This window comes from Enoplosus armatus, chromosome 16 (assembly GCF_043641665.1).
Source record: "Enoplosus armatus isolate fEnoArm2 chromosome 16, fEnoArm2.hap1, whole genome shotgun sequence".
Classification (NCBI taxonomy): Eukaryota; Metazoa; Chordata; class Actinopteri; order Centrarchiformes; family Enoplosidae; genus Enoplosus; species Enoplosus armatus.
In genome coordinates this window covers 13,851,128-13,870,836 of record NC_092195.1, presented here as the reverse complement: position 1 = coordinate 13,870,836, position 19,709 = coordinate 13,851,128, and the positions used below count along the sequence as shown (strand labels likewise).

At 40.1% G+C, this 19,709-nt stretch overlaps 1 protein-coding gene across 1 annotated transcript; it reads right to left on the bottom strand.

Moving 5' to 3' along the window:
* Positions 1–2,179: 2,179 nt before the first annotated feature.
* On the bottom strand, positions 2,180–18,851 carry LOC139299254 (brevican core protein-like). Its single transcript, XM_070922158.1, has 14 exons — positions 18,747–18,851; positions 17,743–17,797; positions 12,516–12,893; positions 12,203–12,377; positions 11,879–12,006; positions 11,207–11,500; positions 10,003–10,875; positions 7,831–9,351; positions 4,618–4,731; positions 4,276–4,434; positions 4,099–4,181; positions 2,988–3,132; positions 2,676–2,858; positions 2,180–2,301 (listed from the first exon to the last, which is right to left on the bottom strand). Exons 1-14 carry the CDS (start codon positions 18,849–18,851, stop codon positions 2,180–2,182), a joined length of 4,335 nt encoding a protein of 1,444 aa, XP_070778259.1.
* Positions 18,852–19,709: the final 858 nt, after the last annotated feature.

The following is a 19,709-nucleotide window of genomic DNA, read 5'->3' as shown; positions in this document are numbered from 1 at the left end:
CTTAGCTGTGAATAAGCAACTCTACATGCAGCCAGCGGAGTCAAAGCTGAAGTATCCAAACAACAAACATTTATCCTCAGAAAATTCTTGTGTTTTAGAAATCATTCCTGGCACCAGCTTTGTTTGTTTCAGCCTTTCTATTGTTAATATGGTAGTGATCAAAATATTGTGTTTGGGCTCAGCTGTGATGTCAAAACACGGACATTTTGCCATTATGTTTTTTCCTACAGTTCCAACAAACCATGGCTCAATGACGCCACCTGGTGGCAGAGAAGCGATGGCTGCTGTTATCACATACAGCATGTGTAAACGATGATTAAACACTGCTGATCTCAAACAGCTTTGTGGACAGAATAATAATAAATAAACTGTGAATATGCAGGGACCACCAGACTTCTGTTGAATATTCAACATCCTGTTTGGGGGATAAAATAAATTATCTGAAGTGAAAGGGCATCATGTTCCTCTACACCAGCTTTTGTGCAAGAAGCTCCGTCACCTGCTCAGGTACGTCAGGTGGCTCACGTTAACTCAACTCTAAATAAGTTCGCGCGTTCACCTGATTTCACGGATGTACACTTGACAACTTCACCTGCTACAAACACACATTTACAAACATGACTCACTTGCATTCTGTGTTTCTCTTGTTTTTTCCGCAATTTTCCGGCCTGACTGACGAAACCGTGACGCAACATTTCTGCTGCTTATGGATAGGTGTAGGTGCACGTGCGCACAGTCACGTTGGTCACCTGACCTTAAGTGTATTTTGGTTGGTGTCGTAGCCAATACATTGATAATGCAGTTAGAATATAGTTATTGAATGACTCCTTCACTTTCTCTTTGGCTGCTCTCTATATTAGGATAAGAATTAAAAATCAGTTTGTAATTAATTATTAATTAATTATAAAAGTAAATACAAATGTGACACAGCTAATTATTTTTCCACTGTTCAGAAGAACAATCTGGTTGTGTCTTTGTCTGTCTGTTTATTTATTGGCTTGTTTGTTTGTTTTTGTGTGCAGTGTTTTTTCCATTATATAACAGGACTTTTTACTAAAGTTGTTCATACAAAAGCTTATTATGATCCAAAAAAACATTAATGAATGGATTATTAACCAACAAGAGGGTAATTATACTTACAATTTATATGTCTTAGATTGAGATATGATGTGATCAAATATGGCTGCAGACTCAGAAATACAACTTACAACTAACATTTAAGAGTTTCATCACATAACATCTTCGTTTATCTGTCACTTTGTCTCTCTTGAAATGCCTCGTGTGTATTGTGGAATCTCAATCCACATAATCCATAAAAGTACAGTACTTTTAACAGTGACAGTTAAAAGTGGCAGCTCCCCGGTTTGACATAATTATTCTGTGAGTCAGTCGTTGTCCACTTAAACATGAAATGAAGCCCACACACAGTGCTCAGGGAAAAATAAGAGAACGATTTATTCTTTGCTCTGTTCTACAAAACTTTATTACAACATAAAGCTGACGAACAAAACTGTGTCTGCCGGACATTAAAAGGTTTCTCTCAGAAAATGCGGACAGCAATCACAGGAGTGAAAACTAATATATGTACAGTATTTATTGACTATTTGTTAGGATTGACTTTGTGCTTTGGAGTCGTTAGATTCTTTGAAAAGGCAGGGACTTGTTTCTACTCCTACATCACACTGAAAACAAACATCTCTATGAGATATAAAGGTCTTGAAGACGTTAGCACCATTTCGTAAAAAGTTTCTTGATATAACAAAAACCACAAAGAACAGTTCTTACTGCACTGTAGATTTGGAGCTGACAGTAATGTCGAGTTCATACATTTACTGTATTTCTTCCTGGTGAAAAGGACTCATCAGGTAATCACTTCAAGCTCTTTTTCGCTCTGCTAGTCGCTACATTAAACTCATCTCATGACCAAAATACAGTGGAAAATACTCTAATGGACAATAAAAAATAGGAATGTTTAACTCCCTCAAAGGAAAACAAAGCCTGTCTGTGCAGCTTGGGCTTCTTGGCTGACAGGAAGCTTCAGTTTGTGTCTTTATGCTTTATCTGTGGTTCATTTTGTCCTGTTTGAGCGTTCATTGGTAAAAGCGTTTGATTCTTGTCACCTTGTCATGTTATAACAGCAGAATTTAAGAAAGGAAGACAATAAAAGCATGGTTGACTTTTAAAACTTGATGTCCCAGAACTGCGGAGTTTCTTTAGTGGCTTGAAACTCGTCTTCAACGGCGGCAAAGTTGCTGTTGGTCTGTGACGTCACTTCAGGGTGTTGGGTTGGACCTCCGGCCTCTGAAAGGTCATTCAAAAGCAATGTTAAAGAGTTAGTCTCTATTTTTATTTTTGTCTGCAAACCCCATGACAAGACCAAAACCAAAAGTGTGTTAGTCCGTGTCTCTAATACTTTCCAACTTTCCCTACTTTTTCAGTAAATAAAAATGTGAAATGCTCTACTGAGTATTAACGGCAGCAGGACGGTGTATGTGGGACTGAGTCACATTAAACTCTGAAACTCAGAGTGTGTGTTCATGGTAATTATGGAAAATCAGTCAGTGGTGTGTGCTTTTGAAAAGTGGAGGTCTGAGGAATAAGATACACACAGACAACATTTGTTAATAAAATAAATGCCTTGTTGGTTTTGGACTTATGACAGTCTCTTATCTTACCGGGGATGCACAGGATCTGGGGCCTCTCCCACCTGCCTTCAGACAGACACCTGATCAGAGGATTTAGCCTCTGATGGAAACCCTGGCTGCAGTGATAACGCACGACTGCATTGGTCTCGTATCTCTGTCGAACTTTTCCAAATATAGAGGCGTTTCGGACCTTGGGTGGTGGACCACATGAGGCTGTTTGGACAGTTAAGACAAGTTAGGTCCTCTTTGGGGCTTCATACAGCAAATCACTGATGTATGATGATGTAACCGCCCAAAACAGCTACATCAGGGAGTTGAAACCATTAATGTGCTTTTACTCACAGGTGCCTCTCTTGCAGGTGTATGCAAGGTGATAGTTGCAGGGTACGTCACTCCAGCGGCCGTCATCGTGCCACACCATCACCACACAGTCTTCACCAGACAGAAAATAGCTGTCTGGCTGCCCTCTGTACCAGTTCTCATACAGCTGTATGCATGGAGAGAAGAGATATAGGTGAATTTGTTATTTAACTATTTGCATGTAAGGAAATAATAATAGTAACATGGAGAAGTAAACTGTGTCCACATTAATAATATTATTATTTATTGTATCATATAAAAGTAGCACAACTCCTTTGATTTGGAATTAATTCAGCTCTGTTTTTGGTCAAATGTGACATCATCATATCATTTAGTCTGGTTGCAGGTTTTCCCAAAGCCTGTATAAATGTTTTAAAAAAAAAACACATTCTGTTATTAAAGTGAGTGTGTGAACTCACCAAAGAGTGACTCAAAATTTGACAATCCACACAAATACTATACATACTATTGAAAAAGGGAAAATTCTAACGTATAATGTATGAAATTTAAGGAGAAATTGCACTTCCTTAAAGAAATAGTTTGACATTTTGGGAAATATACTTATTCACGTATGTAGCTAATATTTACTAGAGCCAGCAGCCAGTTAGTTTAGCATAGCACAAAGACTGGAAACGGGAAAAACAGCTAGCCTGGCTCTGTCCAAGGGTAGCTGTTTCCCAGTTTCCAGTCTCTTTGCTGAGCTAAACTAAGTGGCTGCTGGCCGTAGCCTCATATTTGTGGTATGAAACTATTCCTTAAACGTTAGGGGACTAAAAAAAAGACTTGTATATGATACATAATGCAACTCGATAAAGCTGTTGACGTCAATATGACATGATCCAAGTTATTTTGTCAGACTTCACAACCCTCAGCCAGAGCTGTTTTAACAGGCTGACGAGTACTTCTCATGACTGATCTCAAGGTGTAAAATCAGTAGAATGCCCCTTTAAAGTTCTTAATTCATTTCCAATAATATAAAGGACATTTTGGACATTCTCCTTTTTCCTGTAATGTGAATCTGAAACCTGCAATCAACTGTGTGGATTTGTTTTGTGTGAGCTCAGTAACACTCCTGGTTTCTCATATTCCTCACCAGCGGGTTTCCATCAGACCAGCGGAAATCATCCTCAATGGTCTTATCATTCAAACCGGTCCACTGGTATTCTTTGTAGTTGCCTGGTGAGGACGATAAGGCGTAATATTCAGTGCTGAAGAGACAACAGATAAATAAATCACTCATACAGGATAAAGCACGACGGTCTGAACCTACTGTTGATGTAACTCTGCTCCTCGGGGGTCATGATGGACACCAGATGAGCTCCCAGCATGCGACAGTGCTGCTCTGCGACCTCCCAGCTCAGACGCTGGCCGAAGTGTCGGTAGCAGAAACCGTGAAACTTGTCCCAACCCGGTTCACATTTCTCCACATCTGAAAGCATCACAGAGGAGAAGACAGGACAACCAAGAGTCTTTGGATGTCTCGACAGGTTTTTATGCTGCGGACATAAACTGTGTGGATCCCCTTTATTTACTGGGCACTCTATGAAACAACTTCCCAACTTGTTTGACAGACATTACAGGATTTCCAGTGCAGAAGAGAAAGAGAGCTCACCAGTCTGACAGAAGTCTCCTCCGTATGTTGGCAAACAGAGACATTTAATCTGCCCGCCTCGCTCAGTGCATGTGCCTCCATTGAGACACGGGTCACCCACGCAGGCATCTGAAACAAAACCAGGGCCAGTTCAGATTATTCTGCTGCTGAAACCACACGAGAGCACAGGCCACGGTTTGGGTATTTTATTATTCAAATATTTATTATCTAAAAAGTTAGATTTGTGCTAGTATTTGAAGTATAAATATCCATAAAAATTGATTTTCTGTACCAAAAAGATTAAAGTTCGAGAATGTGCTAATTGCAACTGTATATGTGTACCAGTGAATTTATACACATTTACAGAGGTAGATAAATATATGCAAATATAATAATAATAGTGGCATATTACAGGACACATCTTCAGATTAAAGGACATGTTGAAGCATCAGGATGCATGTGAGCCAACAGGTGGCAGCAGAGGACAAACTTCAGAGTGTCACATGAGGTCAAAGTCCTCAGGTCCTCCTCTGTATTCTTAAATGGATCTCTGACACTCTGCATTGTTTCCAGACCGTCTTTCTTTCTGTCTTCATCTTCTTCTTCTTCTCTTTTTTAAACTTTTCATAAATAATAAACATTTCAAATGATACTTGGATGCTAAATGCAATTACACTGTGTGACTGGCTCATACTATTTCAAAAATATTTAAAGGGACAGGTCAAAAAACCCAAAACATTTTTTTTCCCTTATTACCAGGTGCTGTACTGAATCCACAGTTTGATTTGCAGGAGCTACATACTGAAGTTCACCCCAGAACATTACAATGAATGCATGATGATATGTGTTTCACATCACTGTCTCACCCTGTAATTCACACAGGCTACTCAAGTAACATCTGTACTATTTGTTTCACACTTCCTTCTGTTTAAAAAAGCCCACACAGGACCATTATTCACAATTTATATACTAAGATGAGGAAAAAAAATAATTGCTGATTATTTCGAGGAGTTCATAAACTTATAAAATAGTTATTTTGGGAGAAATTTAAGAGAAATCAGTCAGTTAGAAAGGTCAATAAATCAGACTTGTGTAATTGTACAAGAGAAATATCACTTGTCTTCAGGCAAAGTGTTCCTGTTAAAAGGTAGCCTAGTTGTTTAAAGTCCTGAAGGAAAAGAGTGGTTGGAGTTTCACTTTAATTTTCTAAATTTGTAAAAGAAGGCAAAATGGAGGCTTGTGTGTCCAAACTGAAATTAAACATTTTACAAGTGGATTTGGTTTATTCGTTTCCTTTGACACCCTATAAACAAGAACTCTGTGGTGTCTGTCATTATGCTGCACACTCACATACTTCTCCTTTCAGAGATCTCGCTTTGGGTCAGAGTGTTTGTATGGAAGGTAATAACTGCTTTACACGAGTGAAATGAGAATCATATGTGCTAAAAGAAAAAACATCATTCAGTTCTACAGAAAAATACACAACTGGGGTTAACAAAAAAAAAAATTCAGCCTTGTGCTTTCACCCATGTTGGCACCTCTACAATAATCAAGGACCTCGGTTCAATTCTCAGCACTTTCTGCATGCTTTCCTTGTGTGTGTGTAGTTTTCCTCAAACAACACACAACAATAAATTGCTTGTAGGTGATTATGTGAGGTTAGTCATTTTAATTACTGAATGAGTGGCGGCTTTCCCACTTTTGATCTATAAGCTGCTGAGTCTCCAGTTTTTTATCACCATGAATAGTGCAATACCGATAATTTAAACTGTCGTTTGTTTGTGCACAATAATGTTTTAGCATCATCTTAAGTTTTGGTCTGTTGCTGTTTGCACTTTAATGTAAAGCACAAAGAACAACTGAACAGAACAACTTCTTTTAATGATCATCACATTTATGCCAAATGTATGGAAGACAAAAAAACAAAAAAGATGAATATTTTTGCATAATGAAATTAAATATTATCATGATAAATCATAATTATGAGATACTAAGTCAAGATTATGAGATAGTGAGTCACAATTTTGAATGAGTAAACCAAACATTTGACTTACCATGAGAATTTTTATTTTTATCATGCCTAAAAGCTTTTTTTGGCCGAAATTGGCTTCCACACAATGCACCACTCTCTGCAGCTGCCACTTTTAGTAGTAGGAAGTACTGAGTGAACAAAATTTTGAAGTGAACATTTGAGACTGAAGGAAAACAAAATAACAGATTAATCAACTGACGGTGAGACGAGAAACAAACATAGATTAGTTGATTTTTATCATTGTTACACCTAAAAACACAATACTGTACAAATCTTGGAAGATCATGATTAAACAATTGAACATGACTCGAGTATGAAACATTAATGACCCACAAAGGACATTTAAAATATATTGCTGAATACTACCATTCGCAACAAATCAACACTGAACAATATTTGTGCTTATAAACATAATAACACTCTGTGCTTCTGGTACTAGACTGTCTAAAAAAATAGCAATAGAAGTCTGATAAATCTGAGGAAAGAGAGCAGTTTTATGACTTGATGACAGTTATGGATTAAATGTAAAACATTATTGCTGTTGCACTGGTCAGTGCTGTTGCATTCAAAGTAATTGCTGTTACATTCCAGAGAAAGATCAACTCCCTTTATCAAGTTACTTCCAGATTACTACAAAAGACACTGTGAGTTTTGATAGTTAGCGACAAGGATTGATGGTGAAGAGAATAATTTGCACTGGTTTGTAGCAGAGATGTATTATTTGCAAATAAAATCCACCAATGAAGATACTGAAAAAATGTTTACCAATGCTATTACCATCACTCTTGCAGAAAATCATTGCAGAAGAAGCACTCATTCATAAACACACCATTATATTACAGTACTTCACAGAAGTCAATCTTTGGATGAGGAAGAAAACATCATGCACAACAAGACTGGGCTGTTGACAAATGTCAAATGGGAGCTGTCCCAGTGTGAGTATCTCGGGAGGGGAGGTGGGGTCACAAGGAGAGAAGTGAGGAGTGTTTTAAGGTGAAGCGGGAGGAGTCAGAAGGGTGAGTGGGCTTTCTGAGACAACAAGTGAAACAAACGGGAAGTCATTTTAAAAGGAGGGGAGGTGTTTTACAGAAAATGGAGCAAAGGCAGGTTGGGGCAGAGGACAGACCAGGGATTTTAGTGCATCATTGCGTCGGGTAGCAAGAGGAGGACGGTTAGGCTAATGAGAGTGGCTTTAACATTACCTGAAACTTTCCCTGTACCGCCTACAGCTGCCCTCTCATTGGGCAAGATAAGGAGGGTGGGTGGCTGGGTGAGACTAAACTCAACATCCACCAGACCATGATCCACTGGTGGTATGAAGGCTGTCACCTTCTGGGGCTCAGCTGTCTTGTGGAAAACATTCGGTGTTGAGGTGGTCGGGCTCCAGGTGCGTCTGGACCAGTGTTTGGTGGTCGTGGTGGTGGTAGTCGTTTTTGTGGTGGCAGCAGCGGGTTTTGTACTGGAGGGGGAATCTGGAGCTGCTGTGGAGGTGATGGAGGAGGTTTTTCTGCTGTACTCTAGATCAATCAGAGACTCTTGGGGTCCAGTTGTGGTGGTCAGCAGAGCCCAGTTAGATGTTTGTGAATCGAGAGGAAAGACAGTAAAGTCCTCCTCAAAGGTTGGGGCAACGCTAGCTTCTTCTTCAAGAGCAAGGGTTGTGGCAACGTTAGCTTCTTCTTCAAGAGCAAGGGTTGGGACAATGCTAGCTTCTTCTTCAAGGTTTGGAACAACATTAGCTTCTTCTTCAAGAGCAAAGGTTGGGGCAATGCTAGCTTCTTCTTCAAGGGTTGGGGCAACGCTACCGTCTTCTTCAAAGGTTGAGGCAACATTAGCTTCTTCTTCAGAGGCAAAGGTTGGGGCAATGCTAGCTTCTTCTTCAAGGGTTGGGGCAATGCTAGCTTCTTCTTCAAGGGTTGGGGCAACGCTAGCTTTTTCTTCAAGGGTTGGGGCAATGCTAGCTTCTTTTTCAAGGGTTGGGGCAACGCTAGCTTCTTCTTCAAAGGTTGAGGCAACATTAGCTTCTACGTCAACAGCAGGGGTTGGGGCAATGTTGGGTTCTTCAAGGGCAAGGGTTGGGGAAACTTTAACGTCCTCTTCCATTGAAAAGGAAACTTTAGCTTTCTCTTCAAGAGTTGGGGAAACCTCAAAATCTTGTTCAAGGCTTAGGTTAACTGTAACTTCCTCCTCAAGAGTTAGGTTAACTTTAACATCATCTTCAATGGTTGGAGCAACTTTAACGTCTTCTCCAAGGGTTGCAGTAACTGTATCAGGTTCATGACCACTTGCCTCTTCATACCCAGTGGTTTCAGTATCGAAATAGACTCTGTAACCTGATGTTTGATACCGTGCTGTGGTGGAATCAGTAGTTAACTGAGAGGTGTCTGGAGACTCAGTGGTGGCTAAACTTATTCCAGAAATGAGGTTGTCTTCAGACTTTGTTGGGTGCTGATGTTTTTCTTCACTTTCCATAGTGACTGTGTCTTCAATTTCTAAGCTTGTACTTCCCTCCTGTCTGGAAATGGAGGACTCCCACAACTGTGGTGCTGTGGAGAGGATATCCAAGCCCAGTTTGACAGAATGGCGTGACCCAGACGAGAGGGTCGGATCAGGGAGTGCAGTCTGAGACTCAACAGGAGCACTGCTAGCTGAAGCAGAGGGTGAAGTGGAAGTGGAGGACTCTGATGTGGAGATGAAGCTGACTGCTTTGATGTCAAGGTCACTCTCTAGAAAAGAGCATAAAGCATTTTTAGAGCTGTAAATACATCTATTAACGGAATTGTTCAATATATATACGCGGGAAATACGCTCATTCATTTCCTTGCAGAGAGTTAGAACGATACCACTCTCATGTCCGTTAATATGAAGCTTCAACCAGCAGCCGGTTAACTAAGCTTAGCACAAAGACAAAAGACATAAACGGGAAAGTGCAAGCCTGGCTCTGTCAAAAAAATAACAAAATCTGCCTTCCAGCACCTCTAAAGCTCACCAATAAACACGTTATATCCGGTTTGTTTAATCTGTACAAAAAAGGTCAAGTTGCGGTGTTACAGGGGGTTGTGTGCCGAACTGTTTCCTTTTTTCTTTTTTTTTACGGATTACGAGATATAACATGCTACTTTGTGAGCTTTAGAAGTGCTGGTAGGGGGGATTTTTTACCTTTGGATGAAGCCAGATAAGCTATTTCACCCTGTTTCCAGTCTTTGTGCTAAGCTAAGCTAACCATATGCAGGTTGTAGCCTCATATTTACCATACAGCCATTGCAGAGTGGTATCAATCGTCTCATCTACCGCTCGGCAAGAATGCAAATTATTTCACAAAATCCTTCAAGATGTTTGTACTTTTGTAAAGAAATACAAATGTATGCTTGACATACCTTGAGAAATATCTCCAGAACCATCCAGATTGTCCCACAATGAAGTTAGCTCATTGATGGAAGATTTTGTAGTTTGTGCTGGTGCTACAAGTTCTCCTTCTTCTTTTGAGGCCTGAGTTGAGAGAGACATCTGCACAGGTTCTTCTACTTCTGCCTCCTCCAGCTTCACCTGAACCATGGGGTCAAGGGTCACCTCCCAGAAACTCCCCTCTTTAGTATGATTGCTCTCTGTCTCACTGTAATTGGCTTGTGATCCGTCAAAATTCAAGATGGTCTCTTGTATTTCTTGGGAATCCTTTGGCCTCTCAGATGGCTGTGTATTCTCTTCGGGATTTGTATCTGGAGCTGTCTGATTATGTGTGTGAGGTTCATCTGATGATTCAGGCAACCCTGTGGTGCTTTCATGTTCAGACTGGTGAAAGGTGAAGGTCAAGTTGTGGTGGGATTCTGTCTCATTGTAAACACTGGGCAGTAATGACATGTTGTGTGGGGAATCGTAGGCTTCTGTGGTGCTGATAGTACGGTTCATCAGTGCTGTAGGATGCTGGGAGTTGTAGCTCATTTCTGTAGGAGATGAAGTTTCATCAAATGCCTGGAGGAGGTCCAATGTAGGTGTGCTGTTAAGGGGAGACTCTGTTTGGTCTGATATAACTGTTGGGTGTGTGTCAACCAGGTTTTGCTCAGTGGAAGGGCTGGAGAAAAAGGGAAAAGATTCGAGCACCCGTTGAGCTTTGAGCTCCACCTGTTCTGCATGTTGGTTCAGTTGCAGTTGCTCTTGATCTGTTTCCATAAGAATAACAACATCTTGTCCAATATCCTCAGGCTCTGTGGCCACGTAGTCCGTGGGAGAGTCGGTATGAGTATTTATATTATCTGTAGAGTAAAGTGATTAAAAATTAGATTTAAGAAATATAAATACATTTCATTTGCTTTCTTAACTTGAAATAATGTGTCCACTTCTCTACAGTTTAATTACTTGCTTATACATATATATTGTAAATAACACAAATTTACATATCTGACTGTCCTGTTGAAAATGTATTTTAATCATGATGATAAAGAGAAAAGGTAAACCAAGGATTGATTCCTGTATGTGTATATTATTCATAGTATATAGTATTCTGATTAAAGTTTTTGTCCAAATGAGCAGTAATATACAGTTTGCATGCATATCCAATGCATTTTTGACACACAAAATACTCACCTTTGAAACAATAAACGTCATGAAGGCTGGTAGGCTCTGGGAAGCCAGTCTGGTTGCTGAACCGGTAGAGGGTTTTGACGCCTGCCTGAGGCCCCCCGCAGCGCTCTCTAGGAGTTATGATAGGGTAGCGCACGCTGCCATCGGACAGCCAGCCAGGGCTGCAATGGTCCAGGCCTTCACTCCATGCCAAGTACAGCTGTGCTGTTGTAGCCAGCTCTGCTCCTGCTGCACTGCAGTATGACTGCGCTTCATCAAATGACAACTGCTGTGAGACGGAGTCATGAAACAACTCCCCTACAGACACAAAATATTTCACATTTTTCATTATTTCATTCTACTTGGTGTAAAATATGTAGTTGAATAATTTATTTTATAGATAAAGCCCGAGTGATACATGGCATGACTGATATTATGGGCTAACTTTAGTATACTAACAAACAAGAATTTGCAGTACAGGAATGCCAAAGGTGTGTTCAAGGCAATTACACTATTATGTACATTGTCCACTAGAGGGCCCTAAGTTCATTTTTCACCTACAAAATGTCCCAACACACACATTTCTCACACTTCTACAATAACTGAATTTAAGCTTTCAAATATTGATATCAGAATTAGCCTAAAAATCTAGTATGGGTCGGCTTTAGTTATAGAAATAGGTATTATTATTCATACCGTCAATTTCCTCCACATAACAGTAAACATCAAATAGATCATCTGGATCCATTGTCCCATAGTTCCTCACTCCTGGTTGGCCATCCATGTCTCCATAACAACCTTCACGGGGCACTTGGATTGGGTACCTGCAAGAATGGAAACCATCAGCATTTCTCAGGTAAAATTAATCTCTTTATAAACTTGACCTTAAATTCTAGTGGAGATCCAGTACTCTCCAAACATACCAAAATCCAGAATACCTTCATTAAACAAAGAGTTTTAGCATTTCAGTGTATGTGTGCATCATATAGCTTTAATTTAGATACAGAGGTGATGAGATACCTGACAGACTGGTCTGCCAGCCAGCCTGCATCACACTGCTCGTATCCGTCATTATAGGCCGCCAGCAGCTGGTCAGGAGTGGCGATTTGTGCCCCGATGGCCTCACAAGCCCTCTGGGCCTGATGGAAGGAAAACGCATAGCGGCCCAAAGCATCTCTATAGTGGAATACAACACCTAAACACACAAACATGCACATAAACACGTACACATGAGCACACATTGTTTTTTCATATATGTTTGTTTTGTTGTTGTCTATCACCTATATTTTCATCTAAATCTTTCCAAAACTGTTGTGATGTTTCATTTTGTTACCTTTGACCTTAAGTTGTACGAGGTCGCTGGCGTCCTCCAGGCCCTGCTGCACCTCGCAGCGATAGTGACCCGAGTCACTGGAGCGTAAATCTCCCAACCACAGTGACAGATCATCAGGGGAGGAAGTGTAGTTGAGCCAGGCGGCCCGCTCTCGGTACCCTTCGTTGACTTTCACTCTTTGACCCCGTGCCACCAAGATCTGCGTCTCCACCCCACCAGACACCACAGTCCACTTGACCCGCGGTGCAACAGGGGAGGAAGAGGAGGAGGCAGGTGTGGAGGACAGAGACACCAAGCAGGGGATGGAGATGGAGCTACCCAGGGGGGCGGAAACCGGACCTGAGTGAGGGATGTTCACCTGGAGCTGCCGGACATCATCTGCAGAAAAAAGAATAAAGGATACAGAGCGTGAAGAACAGAGCGGCTCTGTAAATTTGCTGAGAGTTGTAAATCATGGCCTTACTTTCAAATGCACCTTTGTGTTCTTCGCTTATAACAGAATGTGAATGAAGAGATAACGGGAAAATGTAGACGTACCAAATGCAGATGGAGTTTGGGCAGGGAAGGCCAGAGTGAGACGGCAGACTGCAATGAGAAGGGGAAGTATTTGGACATGTCTATGGAGATAAAGAAAACACAGTAAATAACAATATAACAGATAAAGATTAATAAAGCGTTCCTAAAGTAAACTCAGGGAAAGAAAGGACACAAAAATGACACAGATTATTTCTCCTTACCAATTTCCAGTTTCCAATTTCACACATGTGTAACCTTTAATAAGCAGTATTGTGTTGGTTCAGCTAGTCAGGAGACAGGCTCCACTGATCTCACCGAACTGATTTATTGTAATATTAAAGGTCACAACCTGCACACCTTTGTGTCACCTTCACCACAGCATCCACCTACTCTGGTGGGTGAAGAGACAGACTCACGGTTACACTGTAATGTTCTGAAGATTTTTAGCCATTTATTATTAGCATTTGATATGACTCTTTTTATGTAATACTGTTTAGAGCTGAATTTTACCACCACAAATACATCAGATACATGCTGTAAGAAAAGTGGTGGAAAATAAAAATTAAAGATTGTAATATACATACTGAGCAAAGATAGAAAGATTTTCTATTTAGTCTACTCTCACTGATATAAATGGGGTGGAAAACATGTATTTATTTTATTAGAGAGGGACAATGGTCATTGATCAACATAAAAAAAGAACTTTACATGAGCCAAAATTAATCTACAAGTCTAATTTTCATCTGTTTCAGATGTTAAAAAGGCACCCTAAAAATAGAATAAACCGACATATCGTATAAATTAATATCAAAAACACCTCTCAGCATAATGCAATAAAACGCAACAGCACCAAGTTGAATCAACACTTCTTTTAAACATTTTCAACAAAAGCGATTCATTGCAGGGCTGTTTTATTAACACACTCGTCCCATAAGATACTGAAAATGCATCTCAAAGCTCAACTGTGAAGTATAAAAGAGCAACTTCTCTGGTTTTCAAAGGGAAGCTGGGAGCACAGGCTCCTGACCACAAGCCATTCATCACCTCCGGGAGCTAATGACATGGCGTCTCAGCCCAGCGGCAGCCTGCCAGCTCTCTCCGTCACCAGTCTGGCCCTGTTATTAACCCAGCAGGCATGGCAGGACGCTCACAGTGACCTCACACAACCTCCTGAGGCTGCCATGATGAAGCTGCAAATGTTCATTCATTATTAAAGAGCAGCGCTCCGGCTCTAAATTACTTTTCAGGGTTGATAGAGTCAAAAGTGCCTTTAGAATTCAGAAATGTGGCGCAATTTTAATGCTTATATAAAGGTGTTTCTTTCCTTCTCTTCTGGTGATTCAATCAATTTTTGGATCTTGCTTAGTACCACATTAGTATTTATAGTACAAACAGTATTCAACTACTACTCGATTGTCAAAAATATAGAATATTTGCTAAATATTATTTCTGTTCCCACTTTATGAAATCAACTGACATATGAAATTAGTCCACATTTTTCAAAGAGAGATTAAACAGCAGTAGAGACGAAACAATTAGTTGATTAATTGATTTGTTGATTGACAGAAAATTAATAGGAAACAATTTTTTATAATGGATTAATCGTTAAAAAAGGTCACACATTTACAGGTTCCAGCTTTTCAAATGTAAATATTTGCCGCTTTTCTTGGTGTTTCAGGATAGTAAATTGAATATCTTTGAGTTTTGGACTGTTGTTTGGAGAAAGCAAACAATATGAACACATTAACTTGGGCTTTAGGAAATTGTGAGGGGTAGTTTTCATTATTTTTATGACATTTATAATCGATTTATCAAAAAATCAGGAGATTAATTGACAATACAAATGTTGTTAGGATAATTTCCTTAATAATAAAAGGAGGAATACCACACAATACAAATACTCAATTACAAGTAAAAGTACTTTCCTTCTGAAATGTAGTAGTAGACATATAAAGTAGTATAAAATGGACCTTAAGTACAGTACTTGAGTAAATTGAAATAGTTACTTGTAGCACTGGTTAGAGGGCAACAAGAGGGATTTTTGGGAGAGAGAAACTCTTTACAAAGAAGTCCCAGATTGTTTGACTGTTGCTGATGCCACCGACGCAACAAAACTCCTACAATAAAGCTCCTAAATCACTGTCTTGATGGACAAGCTGAAAAGAGAGGAGAGAAATCCAGAGCTAAGCACAGAGGAGGTACTGTGTGTGTGTGTGTGTGTGTGTGTGTGTGTGTGTGTGTGTGTCAGCCTCATTCATTTCTGTCAAGATGAAGTTTTAATAAACAGACATAAGATGGCAGTATGTCTCACTCATACACCATGAAGTCGTCCAAACAGACATACACGTAGTATACATTTTCTCAAAGTGGTAAAGACTCTAGTAAATAAAGAAAAATGAATAAATATTATGGAGGTCGAGGTGAGCCAAAAGTTAAACAGTCATTAATAAAGTTGACTCAAACACATCCTTGAGTATGAGTCGGCACAAACACAGCTCACTAACCGTCAAATTAAATGGCCTTCTCTGATGGCAGAATAATTGTTGTTTGTTTCCTCGCCAGCTGGGTGGACTCCACAAGAGCTGGTATCACTATTAGTATTCTTGACAAGAAAACGTCTCACAAAAAGCGAGCAGTGGGCCAGGAGGACAGCTGCACACTGTGCTTTCACTTCATACCAACTCCCTTACAAAAGGCCTCAGGGGAAAATTAAAGGACGGGACACTGGCACACTTGCTTGCTTTTTCTCTTTCCTTTCTTTCGCTCTTTTCAAGGATGGAAAAGGAAGTTTTAAACCACCAAGAACCGTTCTGGAGCGGGCTTTGTACAAAAGGAACGGTCACATTAAGACACTGCACACTGTTTCAGATTGTATAACTGTTGTGAGAGCATGCTTATGTGTGAGTATGTGCATTGAGATTGATGACAGAGGAGAAAATCCTGGTTGCTGCTGATTATTTTGTGATGTTGTTAGATCACAAGTCTTTGGTCTCACTGTCACCAGGCACTCTGCAGTTCTGCTCTTTATAATGAGAAGACAAGTCAAGCTAAAAGTCAATGCCACCCACTGCATTTACAGGTCTAGAAACTGCAGCCAGTGCATTATCCACGAGCAGAACTAATCCAGTCTCCTCCTCCTCCTGCAGAAACAGACACGTACAGTAAGCAGCAGCAGACTGACATGTTGGTCCTAAGTGGAGTAAAAATAACAACTTTAATTGCAAAAGCAAGAAATAATAGTGAACAAGGAACATTAAATCAGATGCTGAGACCCCTGTCAGTTCTGCACTGATAACAAAAGCTTGCTCACTACATCTTGTGGGTGGCCTCTGCAGTACTCTGCATCAAGGTCAGTTCAGGCAAACCTTCCACCAACAAGCCAGAAAAATGACTGCTGATCCCAGTTTAGCCAGGTCAAACATCCAGAGACACCAGTTTGACTGATGTAAGCTCTGTGCAGTACTGAGCTGGAACTGGCTTTTCCACTAATGAGTCTATGATAAAGTAGAGATCAGCTGTACACCTGAAAATGCACAGTAATTGAGTTTTTATAGGGTAGAAATCCACTCTAGCGCAAGTTTTAATATAAGTGTTGCTGTTTTATTCCACTACCTTTATCTCCAGTTTTATAGTCCATCAGTTCTTATCAACCCACCACACTTACATCTTACCCATTCATCTAAATCTGAGTTGATATTTTCTAAGCGTAAAAGTATTTCTGCTCAAAACTCAAACTGGTGCCTCAACAAACAGGAAACTTAAGACAGGATCTGGTGATGACGTCTATGGCACACAGTCATAGTAAGATCTCATTATAAAGGTTTAGCTAGTAATGTTTCAACACAAAACATATATCTTCATCAGAGTAAGAAGAGGAAGTGACAGTTTAGACATTCAAATTTCCCGATAATAGTTGTCTCTCAAGGTGTGAACAGGTTTCGCACCAGCTGTTCGAAGGTTCAAACTTAGCCTAGTTGTAAGATATTGGCACAAAACGTCATTAAAACAGGTTGCACCACCCAAACTAGTTGTTATGTACAGATCAGTTGTTACTAAGTACACCCAGTAACTGCCAGGTGTGACGGTTTTGTAGCTAACTGAACTACCTGACAAAGCTAATGTTAGCTTGCTAATATATTACCTATTTAGAGTGTAGAGTAAAAGATGTAATGGGATATTGTCGACACATCTGACCTGACACATATACACACACACATACGTGGTTGCTTTTGATTGGACAGCACCACAGATGTTTCCCAGCAACCGATTTACAAATTACAAATACTAATGCAACCCAATTAAATAAATCATGAGTTTGATATTAGCATGTAGTTACTAAGACTTAATACACAACCTCAGTGGTGGTTTAACAAATGGCTGCTGAAAACCAACGCCAGGTATTTTCAAAGATGGCTCTTCTAATGCAACATCTGAAATATGGAGTATGAAAAATACAGCATTTATAACTTCTATCTATCAGTGCCATTTTATCTATGGCTTAATGACAAAAGCATTCCCTGTCAGTAACAATCACATTTCTATTTAACAACCAGAGGTTAAGAAATCTCCTTAAACACATTAAAAGTGTATAAAGAGGACGGATTAAAAGGCTCTCACAGGGATCGGGTTTTGCTTCAACCCTAACTGACCTCTGTAGAAATGAAACACCAAAGAAGACCAGATCCCACAAATTCATGTATGCTGATGACACCTGCCTGGTAACCAGACTCTGAATCCCTGGAGCAGATGATCACCAAAGACTCATCCTGCAAAATGTGGCACAAAAAACAGAAAATAGTCTCCCATAAAATAATTCTACTGAACACAGAAGCTGAAGCACTCTCTCCATATAACTTGGGAGTGACTCTTGACAGAAACAACCCAAACTTCATCTCAGCAAAGTCTGTTAGCTTGCAGGCTCCAGGTGGTGTAAAGCCATCTCCACACTGTGTATCTCAGCACCAGCCATTGGTTTCTCCAGAAACCTAACAGGGTCTATTCAATCAACACCACTCCTCTGGCTCCCTGCACCATCAAACATAACACCTCCACACATCCCATGAGGTGCACTTACTCATTCCTCCCCAACCTCCCAAACTACAGCGTGCAGGCATCTCTGATAAAGCCACTGTCTGTCACCCAACAAGATGACTACATGGAAAAGCCACCCACCAGACGACTCACCACCCAATGCGTCTGGGAAAGAGTCAAAGGACGTTTCAAACAAATAGCTCATCTCTGACTCAACAAGTCTCTAGGCCGACCACAGTCCATGACCAGCCTTTGTAGATCAGCAAAGACACTCTTCAAATAACAGATCAAGGAGGAGCTGCCTGGCTCAAGAACTTTGCATTAACCAAAGAAATATATATATCTGAGCTTATATTATCACAATCACCTTTAACCACAAATAAGGGGGCACATGCTGCAACACTTACAGTATTTTAACTACCTCACATTGTTGATTACAGAATGTATTTTAAGATGTGAACTTAATAATTTAAGGAAATAAAAGGCTTAACTCCAGCTTATTTTATGGTGTCCATATCCACAGTGTACTTCATGTTTCACAAGCTTTTCTTTATTGAGATTCTGTTCAGCTCCAAAGATTAGAAAAAAGAAAGAATGTAGTATAGAAGCAGTCTCGATATGTACGCATTTCTAGTACATATTAGTACAACTCATCTTTAACGACTGCAGCTTCAGCCCCTCTACCTGCTGCCACTTGATCATCAGCTTCTTGATCTTCCTACCGGCCACCAGCACTCTATTTAAACAGATTTCCCTGCCTTTGTCATTATGCAACATGCGACACACCATCCCAGCAAATGAATAAAGTGTCGACTGAACTTCAAAGTGTTAAATTTGCTCTATAGACATCCAGTGTCAATATCAAGACTGAGGTTATGACTCCGATCTGTAGAAATGCAGCAAATCATCAAGAGACACTTTACTGTACTCTAGACTACCAAATTCAAGACAGTTTTAAATTTTGCAACCAATTTTGTAAATGTTTGGTCAGAAATTACCAGAGAACCATATCAGTGCTTTGAGTTTTACTTGCTCCGCTGGCTAATTTCAGACTGAATAGCCACTGGACCATCAAATAAAAGAGAGGAATCCTTAAAGTCTTCAACATTCAGTTTGCCCCCTCTCTCTCTCTCTCTACCTGTCCATTAATGATCCACCTGAGCCCTGAGGTGGATCAAATGAACAGAAGAGGCTAAATGTGCACTTAAGGAGAAAGCAGCTTCTTGTGTCTCCTGCAGGCCACACGAACAACATATTTCAGATCCTAAATTCAGCAGCATCCTTTAATCCCAGAAAAAAAATGCATTTAAATTTAAAATAAAGAAAGATGTTTTGCAATTGCCTGGATCACGTACAATAAGGGTTGTTTTAAGTTAAGTCAGTTTTAAAGAGCTTTCCATTCAGTTTCATGGAAATCTTATCATTACAACGCTTCACAATCATTTAACAATCAAGCCAGCTGCATTCAGCTGAAACTCAGTGGGGGTTTCATACTGTGCATGAAAACCAAAAAGAAAAAAAAACACGGAGACAATTAGAAAAAGTTACACTTAACTAAGTGCGTCAGTTTCTTAAAATGACATTTTCTGAGGAGAAAATGAATTACAGGCCACAATTTCAGGACCTCCGCGGAGGACAGCAACTACT

What these genes read in the sequence shown, in the direction of transcription:
- LOC139299254 (XM_070922158.1), bottom strand. Translation starts at nt 18,851, where the DNA reads ATGGTGTGTCGCATGTTGCATAATGACAAAGGCAGGGAAATCTGTTTA. An exon ending in AGAGTCTGGTTACCAGGCAG is followed by an intron (nt 12,894 to 17,742) that starts GTGTCATCAGCA and finishes TTTTTTCTGCAG; the next exon opens with ATGATGTCCGGCAGCTCCAG. An exon ending in TGACGTTTATTGTTTCAAAG is followed by an intron (nt 10,876 to 11,206) that starts GTGAGTATTTTG and finishes TTTACTCTACAG; the next exon opens with ATAATATAAATACTCATACC.